At 47.6% G+C, this 20770-nt stretch overlaps 2 protein-coding genes and 1 non-coding gene across 8 annotated transcripts in view; 1 reads left to right on the top strand and 2 right to left on the bottom strand.

Annotated features, from left to right (window-relative positions):
• The window catches only part of GRHL2 (grainyhead like transcription factor 2), a 171206-nt gene extending 157609 nt beyond the window's left edge, over window positions 1–13597 (top strand). For 3 of the 4 annotated variants that reach the window (XM_065902742.1, XM_065902743.1, XM_065902744.1), the window contains exons 15-16: window positions 8266–8330; window positions 10446–13596. In XM_065902742.1, the coding sequence (XP_065758814.1) occupies window positions 8266–8330; window positions 10446–10560 (180 nt within the window). In that variant the 3' untranslated portion in view covers window positions 10561–13596. Of the gene's footprint in view, window positions 1–8265; window positions 8331–10445 lie in introns of all 4 variants that reach the window. The other variant, XM_065902745.1, reaches the window with a different exon arrangement.
• On the bottom strand, window positions 6657–6758 carry LOC136145292 (U6 spliceosomal RNA). Its single transcript, XR_010658738.1, has one exon. It is a non-coding gene; the product is annotated as a U6 spliceosomal RNA (small nuclear RNA).
• Window positions 13598–16359: 2762 nt separating the features above from the next.
• Window positions 16360–20770, bottom strand: part of NCALD (neurocalcin delta) — a 436233-nt gene continuing 431822 nt past the window's right edge. For all 3 annotated transcript variants that reach the window (XM_065903347.1, XM_065903348.1, XM_065903346.1), the window contains one exon: window positions 16360–19006. In XM_065903347.1, the coding sequence (XP_065759419.1) occupies window positions 18909–19006 (98 nt within the window). In that variant the 3' untranslated portion in view covers window positions 16360–18908. The remainder of the gene's footprint in view (window positions 19007–20770) is intronic.

Genomic DNA, 20770 nt, shown 5'->3' on the forward strand with positions numbered 1-20770 from the left:
GGAGGATTCTTGACCACTAGTGCCACTGGGGAAGCCCTTCATACCCTTAATCTGGCCTTTAAGATCATATTACTGAAACTGACTTAGCTGTTTCAAGTGCGCAAACCTAGACCTCAGCCCAGATTCCAGTTCTACTTAATTGGAGGTGGGGTGGGGATGGAGCTGCAGGAAACTATATTTTTAACAGTTCTTCAGGGAATTCTTAGATCAACAGTTGTGAGAACCACTGATCTAGACCAATTCTAAACGATTCATCACACCTTTTTCCTTGGTGTCTTCCTTTCCTGTCTGTGACATCTGTTCAGTTCTACAAGTGTTTGGTAGCTGTGGTCTCGCTGGATCACAGTGGGGTTCGATATTACCTTCACTTCCACCCGCACTGTGACTAACTGTGTTTATTTGTTTCTCTCTTACCCAGTGGAATGTGAACTTCTTGAGAACAGGGACTTTGTCTCTGGCTGTCTTCTGTGTATCCCCAGGTCTTTAAGCACAAGTATTGTGCTCGATTGCCTGAATCGAGCATCTGCTGTGTATGTGCCACCATGCCGAGTGCTGTGGGTGGCACGTATTCCACGTGCATTGTTTCATTTGATCCTCACAATATCCCTGTAAACTTGGGAGGTCAGATGTCATCACCATCCTTTACAGATGTGGGTGCCCTGAGAGCTCTGATAGCTCCAGAGTGGCAGAGCCAACTTAAGCCCTTGAGCAACTTAAGTCCACTTAGGGAGACATCCACACATGAAAAGTTATTACAAGAAGAACAAACATTCCAAGCCACAGTTCACAACTACTAAAGGAAAGAAACTTGGGCAATAGTGAGCCATCCGGCAAGAAGTGTGTGTGTAATGCTTTGAACTGCACAGTCAGGGTTCAAGTCCTGGCTCTGACACTTCGGGATAGTGGGCAAATTTCTCAGCCTCTCTCTACACCCCAGATTTATCATTTATGAAATGAGAGTAATGATCATATGGCCTATTATTATGAAGATAATGATAAAACGAGATGTAGAGTTGTTGCGAGGATTAAGTGAGCTCATAGACGAGATGTTTAAAGCAGTACATAGAATATAGGTGAGTATGTATATATAGTAGATGACTGTATGTGCTATGGAGTGGGGAGGCAGAGTCCTTCTAACCATAGGGGCTAAAAATACGAGTCTTCTTTCATGGTGAAGCTGGCTAGGGTGCATGAGGAAAGGAGGGTTCATGAACCTGGGAGCACCCACTTCTATGCAGCTGACTCATTCCTGCATAGAGGTACAAGACTGTCCCCCCTGATTTTATTGACAGATCAAATGCAGTCACCCATGAAGTATCTGCAAGCAAGAGTCACCATTTTTTAAAAAGTGCCACCTTAGAGCCCACACCAAACACTTTATAACTTTATAACTCCACAGAAAAGTCATCGGCTTCCAGAACTGACAGTTGTGTTATATGCCTCTAGACCAGGCAGACAGAGTCCTGCATTGGTGAAAACCAATGGGAATTTGTTCTGCCTGTCACAGGCCGGAGGTTTCTAGGAAAACAGAACTCTCCACGAAGTAAAAGTCTAAATGTTCCAGATCATCAGATAGCCAGTACACATGGATGGGATATGCCCAAGACCTAGGATCCTCCTGAGCGCTCAGGAAATCTATTGTGTGTGTGCATGCATGCTCAGTCGTGTCTGACTCCTTGCGACCCCATGGACTGTAGCCCGCCAAGTTCCTCTGTCCATGGAATTCTCTAGGCAAGAATACTGGAGTGGGTTGCCATGCCCTCCTCCGGGGGATCTTCCCAACCCAGGGATTGAGTCTCCTGCATCTGTCAGGAATCTGCGTCTCCTGCACTGGCAGGAGGTTTCTTTACCACTAGCGCCACCTGGGAAGCCTGCCAAGGAAGTCTTAGGGGTCCTTAAAAATATTCATCACGGGCTTTTAAAAATGATGGACGTGTTTGGACAGTTCAGACGACTTGAAAAACACAGAGAAAAAAGTAAGCACTCCTAATGCCTTGCTCTGAGAACTGCCACAAAGCACGTGCTTTCCACGCGCACTGAAAGGGGGAGGCTGCGGTGAGATCACCCAGCTCCTGGGCAGAGTGATTCCTTTCTGTAACCTCCCGACAGATGGCCAGCTTCCTCCACATGCTATCTGGCATGGTCTCACTTCTTTCCAGGCTTCTGGGTTTGGCAAAGCACACTTCCTTGCCTGGCATGGAGGCAGAGGATGTGGTGTGAAGGTGGCATTTTATCCAGTTGCCTTTGCCTGTGATGATTGCACGGAGGCCAGGGCTTTGCCCTCCTGGAGACTGTTCCCTTGGCAGCCTGATGCCCAAGCCCACTTTGGCAGTCTCTTCTTGGAACTCTGCTCCAAACAGTCCCAACATATGCCCCTTTTCTCCACAAGTGTAGAATCCAAAACCAGACTGCCAGACTGTTAACCTTTTAAATCTTGTCTCTGTCACTTCTTAGCTGAGGCACCCTGGGCAAGTTACTTAATGACTGTAAGCTTGAGTTTCCTCGCCTGAGAAACAGGTCTCATAAAAGCACCTGTTCTGTTGCAGTGACTCAGGGACTGAGCGAGTTAATGGATGCAGAGCTCCCCATGCCCATATGCTAAGCACGTAGGCTGCTGCTGCTGTTCCAGGCAGACACAAATCGAAACCGGAGTAATGCAGATTTATGCAAATTTCCTGACTGTTATCCACTGATTTGTGAGCTGAGTATATGCATTCATGCTTTGGAAACTGGGAGTCAAACCCCTGAAAAGGGAAGATCCAAGAATCAGATTCACTTCTCTTTCAGAAAAGATGTGAGCTTGCTGATGGTGAGGAGAAAATAGAACACCTTTTCCTTCATTTATCCGTTTCATTTTAAAAAGAAGTTCCAAATGACACCAACCAAAGGTCAAAACCCAACACTGGCAGGTCAAACAACTCACAACAAAGAGTTTTTTTTAATTTATTTCACTTTGTGGTTTTCTCTTTCCGTTTAGTTTTGCAGCTGGATTAAGTCGATGTTTTTCACCTTTTCTTGGAAGTTATTCTTTACTTTTTCTAAATTGTTTCAGTCTCTTCTTATTGTGCTGTGATTTGAAAATAAATTTTCAACTGTCTTCTGCACCCCTGCTCTCTAGCCCCCTTACCCACTGGGTGAGAGGAGTCTTCTAGAGCCTTTGTCTCTCCCCCTCCTCCCCTCATTAGGACGAGTCTGCTGAAATGTTTACCCCGCCCTGCCCCCACACACTCCAGGCTTCTGGATGTTCCCAAAGTAGTTTATTACTTTCTCTCTAGGACAGGATTAGATTTTTCCTCCCATTGTGTTCTTTTCACTTCAAGAACCCTTATTTAACACTTATTTCACTTCCCCAGTCTATTTACCTATATATCTATATCTGTATATATAGATATAAATAGATATATATTATATGTGTGTGTTAGTCACTCAGTCATGTTCGACTCTTTGCGACCCCATGGACCACAGACCACCAGGCTCCTCCGTCCATAGAATTCTCCAGGCAAGAATACTGGGGTGGGTTGCCATTTCCTTCTCCAGAATATATTATATACATATATATAATTCTATATCTATATATGAACTGTATGTCTATGTATATAAAGAGTTATGTATGGAGAACTATAGTTATATAGCCATATATAATGTATATAGATATATAGAGTATATATGTCTCTCTCCATGTGAGTATGTGTATATATATATTTTTTTAATGGTATAACACTGGTTACTTGTTTCTTCCCCCTTTGCTTCGCTGAAGTCTTTGTTCTTTTGTATATTCTGTTCAGCTAGAGATCTTTTATGAGTATTTTCTTCAAATGGGATTTTTTGAATGAAATGCATTTGTTAAATGCCATTCTTTAACCTGAGTATTGGGGGAGGGCTTGTCAGTATACAGAATTCGTGGGCTGACACCCCTTTTTTCAGTAGTCGGTAGTGGTTGTTCCACTTTGGTTTCCAGTTTTGCAGATAAGACTGAAGCCAGGTTCTTTCCTTTTCTTTCTTTCTTTTTTTTTTTTAAATTTTTTATTTTTCAGTGGGTTCCTTTTCTTTTTTTTTTTTTTTTAGTATTAGTATTAATGTTAATAACTTGTACTTTCTGTCTGGGAGGTTCCAGGATGTTTTATTTTTATTCTTACCTTTGGAGATCTGGCACTTTTCAGAATGGCCAGATGCATGGCTATTTTCTCACTGATCCCTTCTGGGATTCAGGATACCTCTCCTGTCTAAAATTGTGGTCTTCTATTATTTAATTGTTTTCTCTTCTCCACTTGCTCCTTTTTCTCTGCCTGAGACTTTGAAAGTTTGAAAGTGTTAGTTTTTCAGCCATGTCTGACTCTTTGCAATTCCATGGACTGTAGCCTACCACACTTCTCTGTTCATGGAATTCTCCAGGCAAGAATACTGGAGTGGGTAGCTATTCCCCTCTCCAGGAGATCTTCTTGACCCAGGGACTGAGTCTGGGTTTCCTGTGTTGCAGGCAGATTATTTACCATCCGAGCCCCTAGGGAATTTCCTTACATCTGGTATGGTTGCCTCTATTTTTCAAATCTCCCTCCCTCTCTCTCTCCTTTTATTCCCTTCCTGATTTCTCTCTGTGCTATGTGTCTTTGCTTTGCACTTGAAATGGTGCTCCTGATTGAACTTTCCTAACTCGATTGGTTTGCTGGATCAACCACCTGGCCTTCAACTCATTTACTGAACTTGTGGATCGTTTAGTTCAGTCGTATTTTTAGATCAGGATTTTGCATGTGTGTGTGTGCTGTACAACAATCTTCCTAAGTGCTCTTCTGTGTTCTGTTCACATGGGTACCTTCCACACGAGTTCTGCACGTTTTCTTTGCTACCCCACAGGCCAGGTTCTTTTATGTGCTGGGCTCGTTTGGGCTCCAGGGCGGCCATGGGGCAGTCCCATCAGTGACGGAGCGGTGGTGGGTGGCAGGCAGGCTGTTTGTTTCCCAGTCTCCCTTTGCTGTCTCTCTCAGCCCTCGGCCCAGCTGTTCTGCTCCTTTGGGGCTTGGGGGAGAGGTGGGGAAGGTCTTCCTATGTAGTCTGAGGGATGGACAGGTGGGAATCTATGGTTCTCTGGAGAATAAGCTCTTCCCAGGAGACGAAGCTATCCCACCTTTGCCCCGGAGCTATTCGGGCTCTTTCCCCAGGCCCTGCTAGACCACCGGTAGTCAGAGTCTCAAACCTCACCAGCCCCAGCTGTTTGTGCACTGCGCCAGCCACTGGACTCACAAGAGGTGGGTGGATTGGATTTGGGAGAAAGAAAGTATTTGGAGTAGGTCTCTCCAGAACGCATCTCCAAACTACTGTTATATTGCTTTACATTTATGAAAATAAGTCACTGTAAAAGTAAACAGTACAGACTTATGCAAAGTGAAAAGAAAAATAATCTCCTTGTTTTTGTCCATTTTTCCAGGGTAGCCACTGTTAATAGATTGACGGGTCTGTCACATATTTTCTATTTACTTACATGTGCGCATGCGTGCTAAGTCACTTCAGTCGGGTCCGACTCTGCAGCCCTATGGACTGTAGCCCTCCAGGCTTCTCTGTCCATGGGATTCTCCAGGCATGAATACTGGAGTGGATTGCCATGCCCTTCTCCAGGGGATCTTCCTGACCCAGGGATCAAACCCGTGTCTCTTATGTTTCCTGCATTGGCAGGTGGGTTCTTTATCACTAGCGCCACCCGGGAAGCCCATTTACTTACATACATATTTTTTAAAATATACAAGCAAGATCACACAATATATACTGTTTTTTTATTTGTGTTTTTTCACTTAATATGTTTTCATGGGGTCGCAAAGAGTCAGACATGACTGAGTGACTAAACTGAACTTCATATGTTAAGGACTTTTTTTTTTCATATAGGCATTGTGCATTTTTTGGAATGATTATATGACTTCATGGTTTTTAACTGAGCAAGTATTAAAGTGTACTTAATGGTTGTTTTCTGTGTTATGAACAGTGATACTTTCAAGATGTACGTACTTATATACATCTGACTGTATTTCTGTAGATCAGATTACTAGATGTGGACTATTTGGGTCAAGAGATACATGCCTTTTAAATTTCAATGTCTTCTGCCAAACTTCCCTCCAGAAAGGTCGAGCTTGCTGCTCTCCTGTTTATGGACTAGGAGAGTTGCTGTTTCTTATCCTCTGACTGTCACTGTATTATCAAGCTTTCAGTCTCTGTCGCCCTGATAAATTAAAGATAGTATCCTCTGGTTGCTTTCATTTGAATTTTTAAGTTATTAGTGCGGTGGTGCATTTTTTCATTTGTGTATTGTCCTATTGCGTTTTTCTGAAATTACTTCTTTATGTTGTTTTCTTTTTTCACTGAATTGTCTTTTTTTTTTAATTGAAGTATGATTGATTTACGATATTGTGTTTGTTTTAGGTGTACAGTGAAGTGGTTCAGATATATATGTTTTCAGATTATTTTCCACTATAAGTTGTTATAAGATGTATTGAATATAATAGTTTCCTGTGCTATATAGTATGTCCTATTGTTTATTTTATATATATTTGTTAATCCTAGATTCCTAATTTATCCCTCCCTCTCCCCTCCCCCCTTCCTCTGGTAACCATCTGTTTGTTTTCTGTGTCTTGGAGCCTGTCTCTGTCTTGGAAATAAATTCATTTGTTTTAAAGAACATGGACTGACTCAGGAGCCTGCGTATCATCCTTGTGCTGGGGCCGTGTTCATCTTCTCTGTATCAGTTTTAGTGTGGTGGTGGTTTAGTTGCTAAGTCGTGTCTGACTCTTGTGAACCCATAGACTATAGCCTACCAGGCTCCTCTGTCCATGGGATTCTCCAGGCAAGAATACTGGAGCGGGTTGCCATTTCCTTCTCCACAATTTTAGTGTAAGTGGTGCCAAAGTGAGCTCGTATGCTGTGTGCTCAGTCGCTCAGTCGTGTCCAACTCTTTGGACCCCATGGACTATAGCCCGCCAGGCTCCTCTGTCCTTGGGGATTCTCCAGGCAAGAATACTGGAGTGGGTTGCCAAGCTCTCCTGCAGGGGATCTTCCCAACCAAGGGATCGAACCTGAGTCTCTTGTGTCTCCTGCATTGGCAGCCGGGTTGTTTTTTTTTTTTTAACACCACTAGCGCCACCTGGGAAGCCCTGAAGTGAGCACATCAGTCTTTTATTTATTCATTTTTGGCTGTGCCCGGTCTTCATTGCTGCACGGGCCTTTCTCCAGTTGCGGTGACAGGGTAGCCTACTCTTGTTGTGCGCCGGCTTCTCGTTGCAGTGACTTCCTTTGTTTCGGGGCACGGGCTCTAGGGCGCTCAAGCTTCAGTAGTTGCGGCTCATGGGCTCAGTACTTGTGGTTCCTGGACTGTACAGCACAGGCTCGATGGTTGTAGCTCACAGGCTTAGTTGCTCTGTGGCATATGGAATCTTCCCAGATCGGAGATGAAACCTGTCTCCTGCATTGGTAAGCAGACTCTCCCACTGAGCCACCAGGGAAGCCCTAGCCTTTTATTTGTATACATAGATGTTCTTTCTTTCTTTCTTTTTTTTTTTAAATAATATATATTTTTATTTATTTATTTGACTGCACCAGGTCTTAGTTGCTGCATGTGGATCTAGTTCCCCAATCAGGGATCGAACCTGGGCTCCCTGCATTGGGAATATGGAGTCTTAGCCACTGGACCATCAGGCGAGCCCCCACAGATATTCTTTCTAACTTAAGGAAGTTAGTACCATATCTGTCATTTGTTTTGCCCACAGAAGTGTTTCCCAGTGTATTGTCTGTCCTCAACTTTTTATGGTAGTTTTTGCTATACTGGTATTTTAAATTTTATGCTATTTTAGCAACATTTTGGCCTTTTTTCTTTAGGTTTCATACTTGCTTGGAACGATCGTCCTTATCTTTAATATCCATAATTAATATCTGTATCTACAATATCCATACAAAGAATTGATTCATGCTTTCTTGTATGGTTTCATCTTTCACATGTAAATCTTTGATGATGTTTATTCTGATGGAAAGAGTGGAGAAAGGATCCAGCGTAACTTGTTAATTTTTTTCTGTCTATTTGATCCAACATCATGACTACAGTCCATCTTTTGCTGATTGATTTATGGTGTGTCCAAAGGGAGAGTCTTGCAGATGAGTCTTTCTGAAAGCTCGTGAGTGAAGGCCACTGGCACCCAGAAGCATCTCCCGGACAGTGACGTTGGAACTTTCTCTCTTGCCTCTGCTTGGTTCCCCTTCCACACTCATCTGCCTTTTTGTTACTGGTTGCAGATCTCTGAGAAATATGGGCTGCCCGTGGAGAAGATAGCAAAGCTTTACAAGAAAAGCAAAAAAGGGTAAGAAAGAAACCGAATTTCAATTGACTTCCAAATCAGATGTCTACACAGTGCCTTTATGAAAACAAGATGGCGCCCATCTCTTGTTAGTTCTGTTGTCCGCCTTTTATAAAAATTGTGTGTCATCTTCCCGAAGGAGTGCTGAGCAGCTTACCCGTGCCATGCATTTTGAAGATCTCTAATGAGAGAAAGAGAAGGGGTGACAGTGCATTGTCATGGTATCACCTGAGATATCCCCCTCCATGACAGGATTAGTGGGTAGAATAGAGGGGTCTGGAAGTGGGGAGAGTGGCAACGTCGCCCTTGGGCAGAGAGCCAAGTTTGTTGGGACTCAAGTGCCGCTCTTAGGCTTGGTCTCAGGGCAGCACAGTAGGAATACAAAGGATTTAGGACATCAAGGATTCTTCTGGGGTCATTATTAACAGAATGATCGAAGTGATTACTGGACCTTCTTGTTCTCAGTGTTAAGAACAATAGCTTTCATTTATCTGGTCTTCAGTAGGTTCTGGGTCCCCTGCTAAGTGCGTTATGAGCATTTTTCTATTATTCCTCATCACTCAGTGAGGTAGATTCTTATCCCTAATTTACTACCAAGGAAATCAAGCCAGATGGAGGCTAAACATTTTGCCCAAAGTCTCGTGTTCAGTAAGTGAAATGCAGATTTAACCCAAGTAGACTTCCGTGGCCCCAAAGCCCAAGTATTTAGCTTGCACATTCTATTGTCTGCTGCCTCCAGCCCTCTCGGGGCCTCCTGTGAATGAAGCTGTAAGCATAGTGTCCTCGGAACAGAATTTAGTGCTGGAAGAGGGTCTCCACTGTGTCAGCTTCTGGAGCCATTTTCTTACAAAACGCAGAAAGTTGATCTTTAAACTCTTCTCTGAGCCTTTTTCATAGAAGAAATTGATGATCTGGGATATTGGGAACTTCCAAGTGATGGGGTCTCTCAGTTAATTTGGAGTCAAGTGGGAACCCCTTTCCATTTGAGCCCTGGTTGAAAAGCTCACTAAAATGCATGTTCTTTCCAAAGTCAGGGCAAGAGGCTGAGTGTATTCCTTTGATGGTGAGATCTGAGTGGTGTCTCAGGGTCTCGTGCTGAGCAGAAGCCCTGAGTGCTGATGTGCATGCCGATGGTAGCATTTCACTTCCACGGGGTCCGGTGTCAGGCCCTGGGCTAAATCCTTTAATCCTAACCACAACCCTCTAAAGGAGGGTTGTTATTCTTATTTTTGTGGAAGAATAAACCGAGACTCTGAAAGGCTAAACAACTTGCCTGATGACACATGGCTGTAAAATGATAGTCACTTCTCAAACGAAGGTCTGTCTGCCTTCAAAGAAGGGGATGGGCTCAAGGACTTGTCTCATGGACAGGCCCTGGAAGTTGTTGGTTTTCTTAAAACAAAACCCAACTCAGACGGTGAACGAAGGACTAGGTTACATGTGATAGAGTGCGAACTTAGAGTGAGGCAAAGCTAGTACCCAAACCGAGCTCAGCCTTGAAATGACTGAGTGAGCCTGGGGACCCGATCTAACCTCACTAAATTCAGGCTACTCAATAGCAACATGGTGGTGCTCGCACCTGCCTCCAAGGTTGCCCTGAGGACTGAACACAGGTTTGCGGAACAGACTCCATGCTTGAGGAAGGGTAGCCGCAGCTCTGGTTTATTTTCCTCTTGTAAGTGCAGAGGACTTTTTAAAAAGGTGTTTTCAAGAGACAATATGGTTTAATGAAAAGAGTTAGGAGAACTAACTCTTTAGATCCAGTCTCTGTCAATAGTTAGCTCTGTGATTTCAGGCTCTGCTAACTTTTTCTGGGCTTCAGTTTACCAGTCTAGAGAGCCAAAGGTTTGGGTTGAATGATTTCTGACATCCTGGCTCATAAGAAGTTAGTTCTGAGAAATCAAGGTTTTGCTTCCCTCTAACTGATGTCTGGGCAAAGAAATACAGTGAGGGCCTCTCTCCCTGCCTGTCTCCTCTCCCTTCCACCCCCCACCCACCTCCCTGGCCTCCCTTGTGAAAGAATGGCTGAGGGAACCCCCATCCTGGAGCCTGCCCTTCACTAAGTGCCTCGTTCATGGCATCTTTGTTTCCCCCCCACCCCCACACTCACCCCTGCAGCATCCTGGTGAATATGGACGACAACATCATTGAGCACTACTCGAATGAGGACACCTTCATCCTCAACATGGAGAGCATGGTGGAAGGCTTCAAGATCACACTCATGGAAATCTGAGCCCCACTCTGGGCTGCAGCCCTCAGGGCCTTCCTCCCCGGGGAAGTCAGAGGCCCCGGCCCCCAGGGCCCGCAGACCCACCTCACCCATCCGACGACTGCTGTTACACGACTGCGCTGGGGAGCGGGGTGAGGCCCTGAGGCCCGTGCTGGGATCCCTGCGTTTGGGCCACCCACCGGTTCCTGCCCTGGAGCCACGGCCCAGGCCCCTCGGGACGGGGCCTTGAGCCTGTCACATCCTTATTTATTGTCCACCTTTTTTCCGGAGCCCGGGGCCCAGGACCCGCCAGGACTCTGCAGGTCACTGCTGGCTCCAGCTGATACGGGCCGGAGCTTGCCCTTTCAGTCCGTTGATCCTGAAGAGCCTGAGGGAGCTCCCTCCTGCCATCTCACCCCCGACGTCTCCTGAGCGGCTGGACAGAGCGAGCCGCTTCCTTTGTCCGAGGTGGGGGGAGAGGTGGACACTCCTTCCTGCCAGAAGCCTTCAGTCTGCTCTGAGGAAGGTCAATGGCGGGCACCCCCAGGGGTTCCCACCAGGCCACCAGGCCGTGTACAGGAAGACATTCGGCCACCGTGTAATTAGTAAGTAACCCCGGAAGTGTGCCTGGCTATCATGTACATAGTGTTTATAATATCGCAATAATATATTTTACCTGTGGTATGTGGGCATGTTTACTGCCGCAGGCCTGGGGGAGGCGCATACCTGGAGACCCCGCTTTCTCCAAGAGGTTTCTGCCTCTGTGCTGTTCAGGAGACATGCTGGACGAGGGACACGGCCTTCAGGGTGTCGGGCAGTGGGTGCCAAGGTGGTTGCCCCGTGGGCACGCCTGAGGCCCCCCCATCTTCTCTCTATGGCACTACCTGCCCCAGAGGCCCGGCGTTTGTCTCATGGCGATGAGCTTCGCCTGACTCTCCCTCTGAGCTGTCTGTGGGAAAGGTCGGGTTGTCTGAGGTCCCAGCTCCTCCAGCTTTGGTGTCGGGGCCGCCTGAACTTTCTGGAGAGGCCGCAGGGACTTGCCATCAGGGTTCCGTCACTGGGTCTGCCGCAGAACTCCTGGGCCTTCACGAGGATCCGGCCACTCTGCAGTGTCTCACAGTTTACAAGCACGTCCTCATCTCAAGTGGCTCCCTGGAGGCCCAGCTGCAGTCCTGAGAGTGGTGCCAACGGCTCAGCTCTGGACCGCCGGGCGTGGGCTGCCTCCCGGGGCTCAGCCGGCTCGGGCAGGCCGGGGTGCTGGATGCTGGATGGGGGTGCGGAGCGAGAAGACCTCGGGAGCCCTGGCGCTTCTGAAACCAGAGTCTGGAAGATGGAGAGAGAAGGCTTGTCCTCTTACTGGGTATCCTGGCAGATGAAGAGGAGGTGAAATGCTTCCCCAAACAGTTGCAACATCATGAACCATCTGGGCCACAGTTCTCTCTGAGGGGACAGATACACGGTCTAGGGGCTCCTGTTCAGCCTCATGGGCTGAAGCACTAGGTTTCTGGTAGCCGCACTCCCTAGGAGGTCCCGGATCTAGGGCAGGTTCTATGGAAGGGCCCAGATTTGTTTGTAAAGCACTTTGATGTCTTACCTGGGGGCTTTCTCTCCAAGGGCTCCCTGCCTCCCGCCCCATCTGCCCCCTAGGCCCAGAGCAGGACGGAAGGGCTGCTTTCAGCCCAGCTCTCTGTCCTTGAGGCTGCAGAGGATTCGAACGGGCTGGAGGGCAGGTGTGTGCCCAGGAAGATCTCTGGGTGTGGTGAGGGGGCACCTTTCTGTGTGTCTTCTGGACGCGTTACCCCTCCTTGCGGTGCCAAAGGTCACATCCTGGATTTAGCTCTGCTCCAGTCTGTCCCCTCCTCCTCCACTCTGTGACTGTCACATCTTGGACCAGCACGTGGTACTAATGGGACTTCAGTGTTGGAAATGCATGATGTACGATGTGCCACCACGCTCCCTGCCTAAGGGGTGATTTCAGACATGATGGGCAGGCACAACGGTGAATACTGTCGGGCCAAGGCATAGGACCCCAGGGTAGGGAAAAGAGAAGATCTTCAATCGGACATGGGTTACCTGACCTTCTCTCCCCAGTCTCTGTGGACAAAATGTTTCTGGTCCTGCCTTAGGCAGAAGATGAATCCAAGATACTTTTGCCTTTGTCCCAGGGCCCTGGGCAATCATTGTGGTGGCCACTGCCAGAACAAAGCATATGCGGTCAGTGCCAGCAAAGGGTGGCACAGTGTGCCCTCCCATCCAGTCTGTCCCCATCTTACCGCATCCTCTCTGCATTCTCAGCGTGCCCGTCGCCTAGCTTCGATGTGGCCTTCACTGTGTATGAGCAGAGCTTTGATGAGCAAAATTGTCCAAGGGGGAAAAAAAAACACTCCAGAGAAATGGGAAATCTTGCCTCCTCTTTTTTTTTTTTTTGTTTCTTAATCAGACTCAAATAAATAAGCTTTAAAAATTCCATGTAAGATGAGGGACATATGCAACAAGTATTTTTCTTAAACTTACCCCAAATGCTTAGACTTTCTGGGAAACTGGGTCCAACAAAAAATGCAGTCAGATGTCATCTTGGAATTGGATCCTAAAAGACTGACATGTCCCAGCCCAGAAACTTAATAAGCATGAACTGAATCAAACGTTTATTTTCCTTCTTATTTAAAATTATGAAAATGCAACAGAAGCAGGGGGTTTGTGCCAAATTCTATGAACAGCTTTCTCAAAGACAAGCAAAGGAGATTGCTAGATGGACAATTCGTGCTCATGTTTTTTTTTTTTTTAAAAGGCAAATGTAACTTAATAGTTTTGTAAATGGGAGAGGGGGAATCTATAAACTATAAATACAGTTATTTTATTTTTTGTACATTTTTAAGAAGAAAAAAATAAATATTCATAATGTAAGAGTAAACTTCAAGTGTCCCGTGTTTTTCTGTGAGGTGGGTGTTGGGGCCCTTTGGCTGATTGGGAAGAAGCCTCTGTGTGCGCTGGGAAGGTTCTGGGCTCCCCGTGGACTCCTCAGGTCCTGGGCTCCAACACAGCAGGCGTTTCCTCTTCCGGTTGCCCCACTGTGCCTCCACCCCAAGGTTAAGTGAGAAGAGGCTGAAGACATCACCGGGCCTCCAGTGTGACCACAAAAGGCCACCAGGATGGCTATTCTTCCAGTTCCTTGGGGCAGGGAGTAAGCTCTGTCCGTCCACGTTCGTCTTCCTCACTCTCCACTAATTACCACAAGAGCCTTTCATGTCCTTTAGTTCATCTTCACCCACCTTTCCACAGATGCTAAAACCATGTGGCTGAAACAGCAAACTCGTCATGACAGTCTCTTGCCCTGGAAGCCACAGCCTCGCTAGTATCCGCCAGCTCAAATCCCAGTGTTTCTTGGCATTTCCTCAGGGACCAACCCACCCACTCCTTCAACTGTCCTCCATGATTATCTCCCAAGAGCCTCTCTGTTCCAAACAAGTAGCGGCTTCTGTGTTCTTCCACATCTCACCTTCTCATCTATCACCACAGCTTTCAAATCTTGGCTAAAAATTCACCTTGGGAAAGTTTTCTCTGACCAACTTCAACCCTGTTGGCGTCCTTGGCAGCCTCCATTTCTGGACCAGTGGGCGTTAAAGAGGAGGCTGGGAGAAGTGCTTGTTGAGGAGGCTTCTGGAGAGATCATGGATCAGAAATGGGCCAAAGGCCCCTTTGCCATGATCTGTGTTCCCCAGTATCGGTAGGAGGTCTGAATGTGCTCCCCCCACCCCCACCCCTGCCCGAGGAGGTCCTCCCGGGCATTCACTAGTCTCGCCTCCTCCCCGGAGGCAGTCCTCCCTGGACTCATGGCAGCTCTGGTCCTTGGGCAGCTCTGGTGAACTTGGCCCCCCACACGTGCCATCCCACCCCTCACCTCCCTGTACTGGGACTCTGGGTGGGTGAAGATGACCGACTATCAGCGCCTCAAGGTCCAGGACTGGAACTTGCCCTCATCATCTCTATACCAACTCAGCTCAGTTGTCATGGGCCGGGCACTGTGCCTGGTGCTGGGATGGAGAGGCAGGTTAGATGCAAGTCCATCCTCAGAGACCATGATACGCCAAGTGATGACAGCCTGGCATCATCAGTGCCAGGACAGTGGTTTACTCTGACAGAGGCAGGGCTCAGCAGTCACCCCAGTCCCAGGGCGTACAAGCCCCTCTTACCCTTAGACTTTCACAACGTGACGAGAGGTCACCAGACTCTAACCTCGCTTTGGGAAGGCTGCCCACTCATGTGTCTGCACTCCCGTGTCTGAGGATCAATGGCATATTAGCAGCCAGGGCAGCAAGTGCCCAGGACCTAAGTCTTGGACACATGGTCATCATTCAAGTGTAGAGAAATCTGCAATGCATGTATCATTGGTTAGATATAAAATATATCATTGGCTCTTGGCTTGGAAATCTTTTCACTCTACAATAATTTTCTATTGTAGGTGAATTTGACTGATAGTCTGCTGTCTTGGCAAATACAGCATTCTTTCTCTTGTTTCTTCAGCCACCTGAAAAACCAGAATATTTCAGGAGAAGGCAAGCATATGCCTGACAAAGATGAGAGGCTTGTTGAAGCATCTCCATTTTTCCGGAAGAAAGCACTCGTGATTTCCCCTTACCTTGACTGAGGGAACATACAGACTCCTCCTCACCTGGCTGGTGGCCCCCTCCCCACACCTGAACTAGACTGTCAGGGAGTCCAGGGTTGGGTTGGGGTGTTGGGACAGTACCCTGAAGACAGGAGTCTCAGGCTTGAAAATTTGCTAGAAATTAACCAGTTAACTTCCAACAGGTGTGGGAGTGAAGACTGCTGATCAGGTTGGAGGGTCCCAGCCACCTGCTCACCATCACTGCCATGAATGACATGGCGTTCCTCATGCTCAGTCCTCATAGGCTTCAGGGCCACTGCTGAACCATAGAGAGAAACTGAGGTACAAAAGGACTCCCCTCCAGGCCAACTCACTCCAGCATGAGGTCTGCTTGGCCTATGAGACGCCTACCACAGCTGACTTTCAGCCTCTTTTCCCTATATTCATGACCCCTGTGCTGGAGGCAGAGACAGTGTCAGCAATAACACCTTGATTGGAATTGACTTTGAGGCTGTGGGCTCTGTATCATGTCATCTTTTCTATAGATTCTTCTCCAGACTGAGAGGTCCAGGGAGGGGAGGAGAGGATGCTAATTTCCCCCTGAAGAGGAAAGTGCCTCCGTTTTTCCTTCCATTGCACCTAATGTTGAGACTGGAGTTTATAGCTCTGGTCAGTCGTGAGGAAGGAGAAGAGGTGAGAAGAAAGTGAAGGCCATGAGTGGACGGAAGTAAAGGAGCCCACACGTAGATCAAGGATACTCTCGGAAAATGCTTTGGGCCCACAGACCCTTCATCCCTCTTTCACAAACCCTGTTTCCTTGTGCCTCCAGGGCTGAAACCATACCCAGAAGGAAGCCAACACAGCATCTGGGCCCTCACTCAGGCACAGATTCAGCTGGAGCAGCAGTTTAGGCACAGAAAGCTCAGGTCCCAGACAATCATATTTAACAATCAACATGCTTGAATGCCAAGCTAGAGCGACCCACAGTCAACTGATGCAGGACGCACTCCATAGGAAAGGATTCATAAATATATCGATATATATATATATATATATATATATATATATAGGTATAAATATAGATATAGATCTATATTATTAAATTCCCCTGTGGAAAGTTCCCCCAGGGTGTATCAGTGGGATGGGACTGCACCCTCAGCACCCCTTCCCCACCCTAAACAAGGGTATGAACAGTTGACCAGTCTGTATCATCCTTTAAGTCGTAAGCAACTTTATTCCAGTCCCTTGAGCATCACAGGCGGAGCTGCTTTCAGACAGAACAGACTCCCATTTCCAGAGGTCCCTCGACACAGCAATGACAATGAACAGCCCAGCTCAGGAGTGACATAAGCTTTCAGGCATTCAGCCTTCTGGGTGCTGCTGAGTCCCTTGGCCACACAGTGCATTGGATCAGATATACAAAGGCCTGCCTGGGAAGGCGAAGAATGAGAAAAACAACCCTCAAGAAAACACAGTCAGGGTCAATGGCAGGCCAGGACAAGGACTACTTTCCGTCCATCCTGGGCATATCAGCATTGATCAGCCCTGTGTCTGTCTGCTCTGTTTTTTAACAGCTAGAGATGCACTCCCCTGCTTCTTACCCCAGCTCTAGGCTCTAGTGAGCAGTGAGTCTGGCTCAGTAAGATATCATGACTGAGGACGGAGCCCAGATGGGCTTTCCCCAACATTAACCGACTCCACCATCAAGGAAAGCTAAAGGAGGAATTAGGTCTTCAATCAAGAGCAGGAGAAAATGAGATGCAGCTCGTGAACATTACCTGTAGAGGTGCTAGGTCCCCATGCCATTGTGCATGCCACTAGGTTAATTCCCTAGTTTTCAAAACCAGATTTTACCACCTGGCCAATGGAGGAACTCCGCAAGTCTCAAGGTGTAAAACCACTATAAAAAAAGCTGACACTCAGAGCAAGAGGATTATTTTACTGAGTCCAGGTCTCAAAATTTCACCTTGCCAAGTTCGTTAGTTTTGGTCAACCACACAAATGCAGATTTTTACTATCAGTTTAAATGGAGTTGAGTAATACCCAGGAATCTGGAGGTTAGAATAGGCTCAGCATCGTTTCCCTTATAAGTTTATCTTTGTGCGGTTCATGGTCTGTAGGAAGTAGCCTGGCTGCAACCCAGGGAACCTGTCTGCCTTCTCTTGGGGCGAGATCTCCTCATCTACATCCTTGAGTGTTTGGGCTTTCCCTTGCCTACTGCTTGTGAAAATATGACTTACCTGTGACCAGCGAGTTTGACTCTTACCTTTCAATACAAAGGTCATCAGACCAAACAGCAACTCAAATTTGTGTTTTCACTTCTGGAAAGAGAAATTTTTTTTTTTTGGAGAACACAATAATGGGGAATATATTTTTTGGATTATCTATAGTGGGCCTTGGAAATCAGACAGTTGCTTATGCCTTCTTCAAGATGAACCAGATGATTGCCTAACCTTTGACTCTCTTAAGGGTCACTGGGGGCATGGAAAAGTCAACATTCCAGCTATGGCTTCCTAACTATACGTGTGGATTAAAGCATCGGGAAACCCCCAGAATTTATGCTATTTGGGGTGGGGGAGGGTGGGAAAATCTACAGAACATGGTCTGTTCAGACAAGCAGCACACCTCCAATCCAGTACTACATCAGTGAGCTGCTGGGCTGGTGGGCAAACCCGCATCTCTAATAAATATGAACCTTCCGGTGCTCCACTTGACACATCCCACTCAAATCTGCCCCACTTCTATTCCCTTGGCAGTACCACTGGAAAAGCACTCAAAATTAAAGTCGGGCCCTGGTCATGGTTACTTTGTACTTTTCTGGAGTATATAAAATATACCTGCTGATGGGTGCATTTGTGCAAAGACAGATATGACTTTAAAACAAGACACAGACATTCATTACAGCTGGCTTACTTTACAATAAGCTACTAAAAACAGTCTCCTGTAATAAGATTGTATTAGTGCTCACTAAACATGCATTTCACTTAAACAAGGCAAAACACTTAATTTGGTCTGCAATACCCAATATTTTATATACAGCAATCTTTTTTTTTTTTTTTTTAAATCACAATAGGCAACAAGATGGGTCTGGTTTTGGAATATAAGTTACCATTTGCATTCAATTTCCAAAGAAACTCAGCTCAACTAGTGTAAACCTGGCAAGAAATAGCTGAGCCATCTTTTTCTTCTTCTCTATGAATTTACCTTGAAATGTTCACAGCTTAGAAAACTACAGCCTATTTGGGAAGAGAGTGGGGTGGGCCTCTGGGAGGATCCCCCAGGTCCCTTTAAGAGTCTGGCCCCAGAGGATTCCGTCCCCGGGGAAACCAGCAGGTGGTGCCACCACCCCTAGGGCTTGTATGACTCCAGACTCAGGTGGCAAGTGTTGTTTTTCCAACGGGCCCCTTAAGTTTACAACAGAATCACTGGACTGGATTGTTTTCCCTTCCCCCTCGCCTTCCCGAGTCTTCAGTTTTAGAACACAGACTTTCGAATCAAAGGAAAAATAATAATAACAACGATGAAAAATCGTCAGAACAAGAAACACCAAAGTCTGTGCACAACAGCGCTGTCCATGCTTCCACAAGCGCGGGGGGTCTAGACATTCCCACGAAGCATCCACGACAGAGAAGCTGAAGGCGGCACGGAAGGAGGCGCATCCGACCACAGGGGGAACTGCATCACTGTCAATATTGTTTGGCCAAAAAAAAAAAAAAAAAAATCCAAAGGGAACACAGGCAGCTCTACAGTCGGTGGGGCGCCCGGCTCAGAACTGGCCGGCGCTGCTGGGGTCACACTGCAGGAGGCGCACGATGGACGGGTCGCTCTTGGCCCCTCGGATGAACTCTTCCAGGGAGAGTTTTCCTGAAAAGCAAGCGGACTGGTGAGTGTTGGCCAAGGGCAGCCGCGTGAACGGGGCCTTCCCGAGGCATCTCGAGGGCAGCGGCGGCAGCACACCCTCTCCCGGGGTCTCAGCTGCCGTGAGACCCGAGCTGAGACCCCCTACCCGGGGCAGGGGGTCGTTCGTTCAGCGTCGCACAGCCCGGGACGGGGCTTACTGAGAGCTCCCTGTGTGCCCGGCCCTGGCTCCGGAGGCGGTGGGGTGGGCGGCTGCTGGGTGTCCCCCACGTGGTCCCTGCCCTCCTGGCCCTTCCGGCTGCAGGCCACCTGTCCACGGAAGAGATGGCGCTCGCGCCTTTCAGAGAGTGAGCCGGGTTCCTGCTATACATCCCGCGGGGTACCGGGCCCTCGGGGCTCCTTCGGGTCAGCCGGGTACACCTAGGAAGGGACCTGGGGGGAGGGCCACTTCTTTTGGACAAGCTGTGAGGAGGGCTGCCCTTCCCACCCGGGGTGAGGGGATTCGGAAGCAGAGAGAGGACCCCTCAGTCAGGGCTCTTCTACCCGGATGGACTGCGGGACGGAGACTGGCTGTCTGAGATTCCACTCCTACTCCAGGTCCTTTTCCTTTCTACCTAGGCTACAGTACGTATTAAGTTCCCTTCCAGAAGTTTCCTCATACTGTCAGAGGGAAGGCAAAGCTCTTCCCCCATTTCTGGGGCTGGGGGTGGGGGCGGAGCGAAGCCTACATTCAGCGAAGAAGTCTTGCTTCCTCCAGTAACCTGCGTGCTTCCGAATTGGCTTCGGAGCTAACTGCTGGGGGTCAGACTTTTCAAGTTACAGGCCCGGTGTTAGATGCAGAGAACTTCTTCAGGAGGAGTCTAACCACAGGAGACTCCAGATGAGGCCTCTGGCCCCGGGCTCCAGCCTTTGGATCTAGAAGCCCAGAGCAGAAGCACCAAGTCTCCAGGTTGGGCAGAGTCTGACCCCCTGCAGAGGGGAGGGGTCATAAAGGCCTCCCTGTATGGCTCTAACTTCCCCTCCCCATCTTTTTCTTACTCAAGGCTTTCCATTAGGAGACACAGGGCTTTTAGCAACGAGATGCATTTGAGAAATGCAGACCCTGTCGGGGCTCTGTGAGCCCACTGTGGCCAAGTCCCCTGGCCGAAGCTCTCATTTCTGGCAGGGAGGGTTTGATCTTGCGTGTCTGGATCTCCCATCCTTCACCCCTATTCTAAAGAGGAGGCCGGTCACAGTCAGGACACAAGCCCCCCTGTGCTCTCCTGGAACAGCAGGAAAATGTGCAGTTTATTTATTTATTTTTTTCATTTATTTTTATTAGTTGGAGGCTAATTGCTTACAATATTGTAGTGGTTTTTGTCATGAAAATGTGCAGTTTAATGTCAGGGCCTTTACTATCCTATTAAAAGAATCCTGTTTGTTTAGTCTTTGCAAGACAAACTGTTCACTGTGAATCAAGACACAAAGAAACAGGATGTAATGGCACCTTTGTGAAGGAACAAGCAAATAACAGATTGGCTTGTACCCTGCAAACCCCGATTCTCAGGCCGCCGGGGCCCCAGAGGGCACAGGTATAGAAATTGAGGCTTGCTCTGACACAAAGCCTTCGTCAGGGCTATATGAGTAACTTTGCTCATATATTTGACAAGAATTGCTGGGATGCCCAGCAGAACAGGCAAGCCAGGAATAACAGATGACTTGCTATAGATCACTCAGGAAATGACAGCTATGGATGACTCAGGGCCTTTTATGGGCCAGGGTCTGTGTCAA

The sequence above is a fragment of the Muntiacus reevesi genome, chromosome 12, assembly GCF_963930625.1.
Source record: "Muntiacus reevesi chromosome 12, mMunRee1.1, whole genome shotgun sequence".
NCBI lineage: Eukaryota > Metazoa > Chordata > Mammalia > Artiodactyla > Cervidae > Muntiacus > Muntiacus reevesi.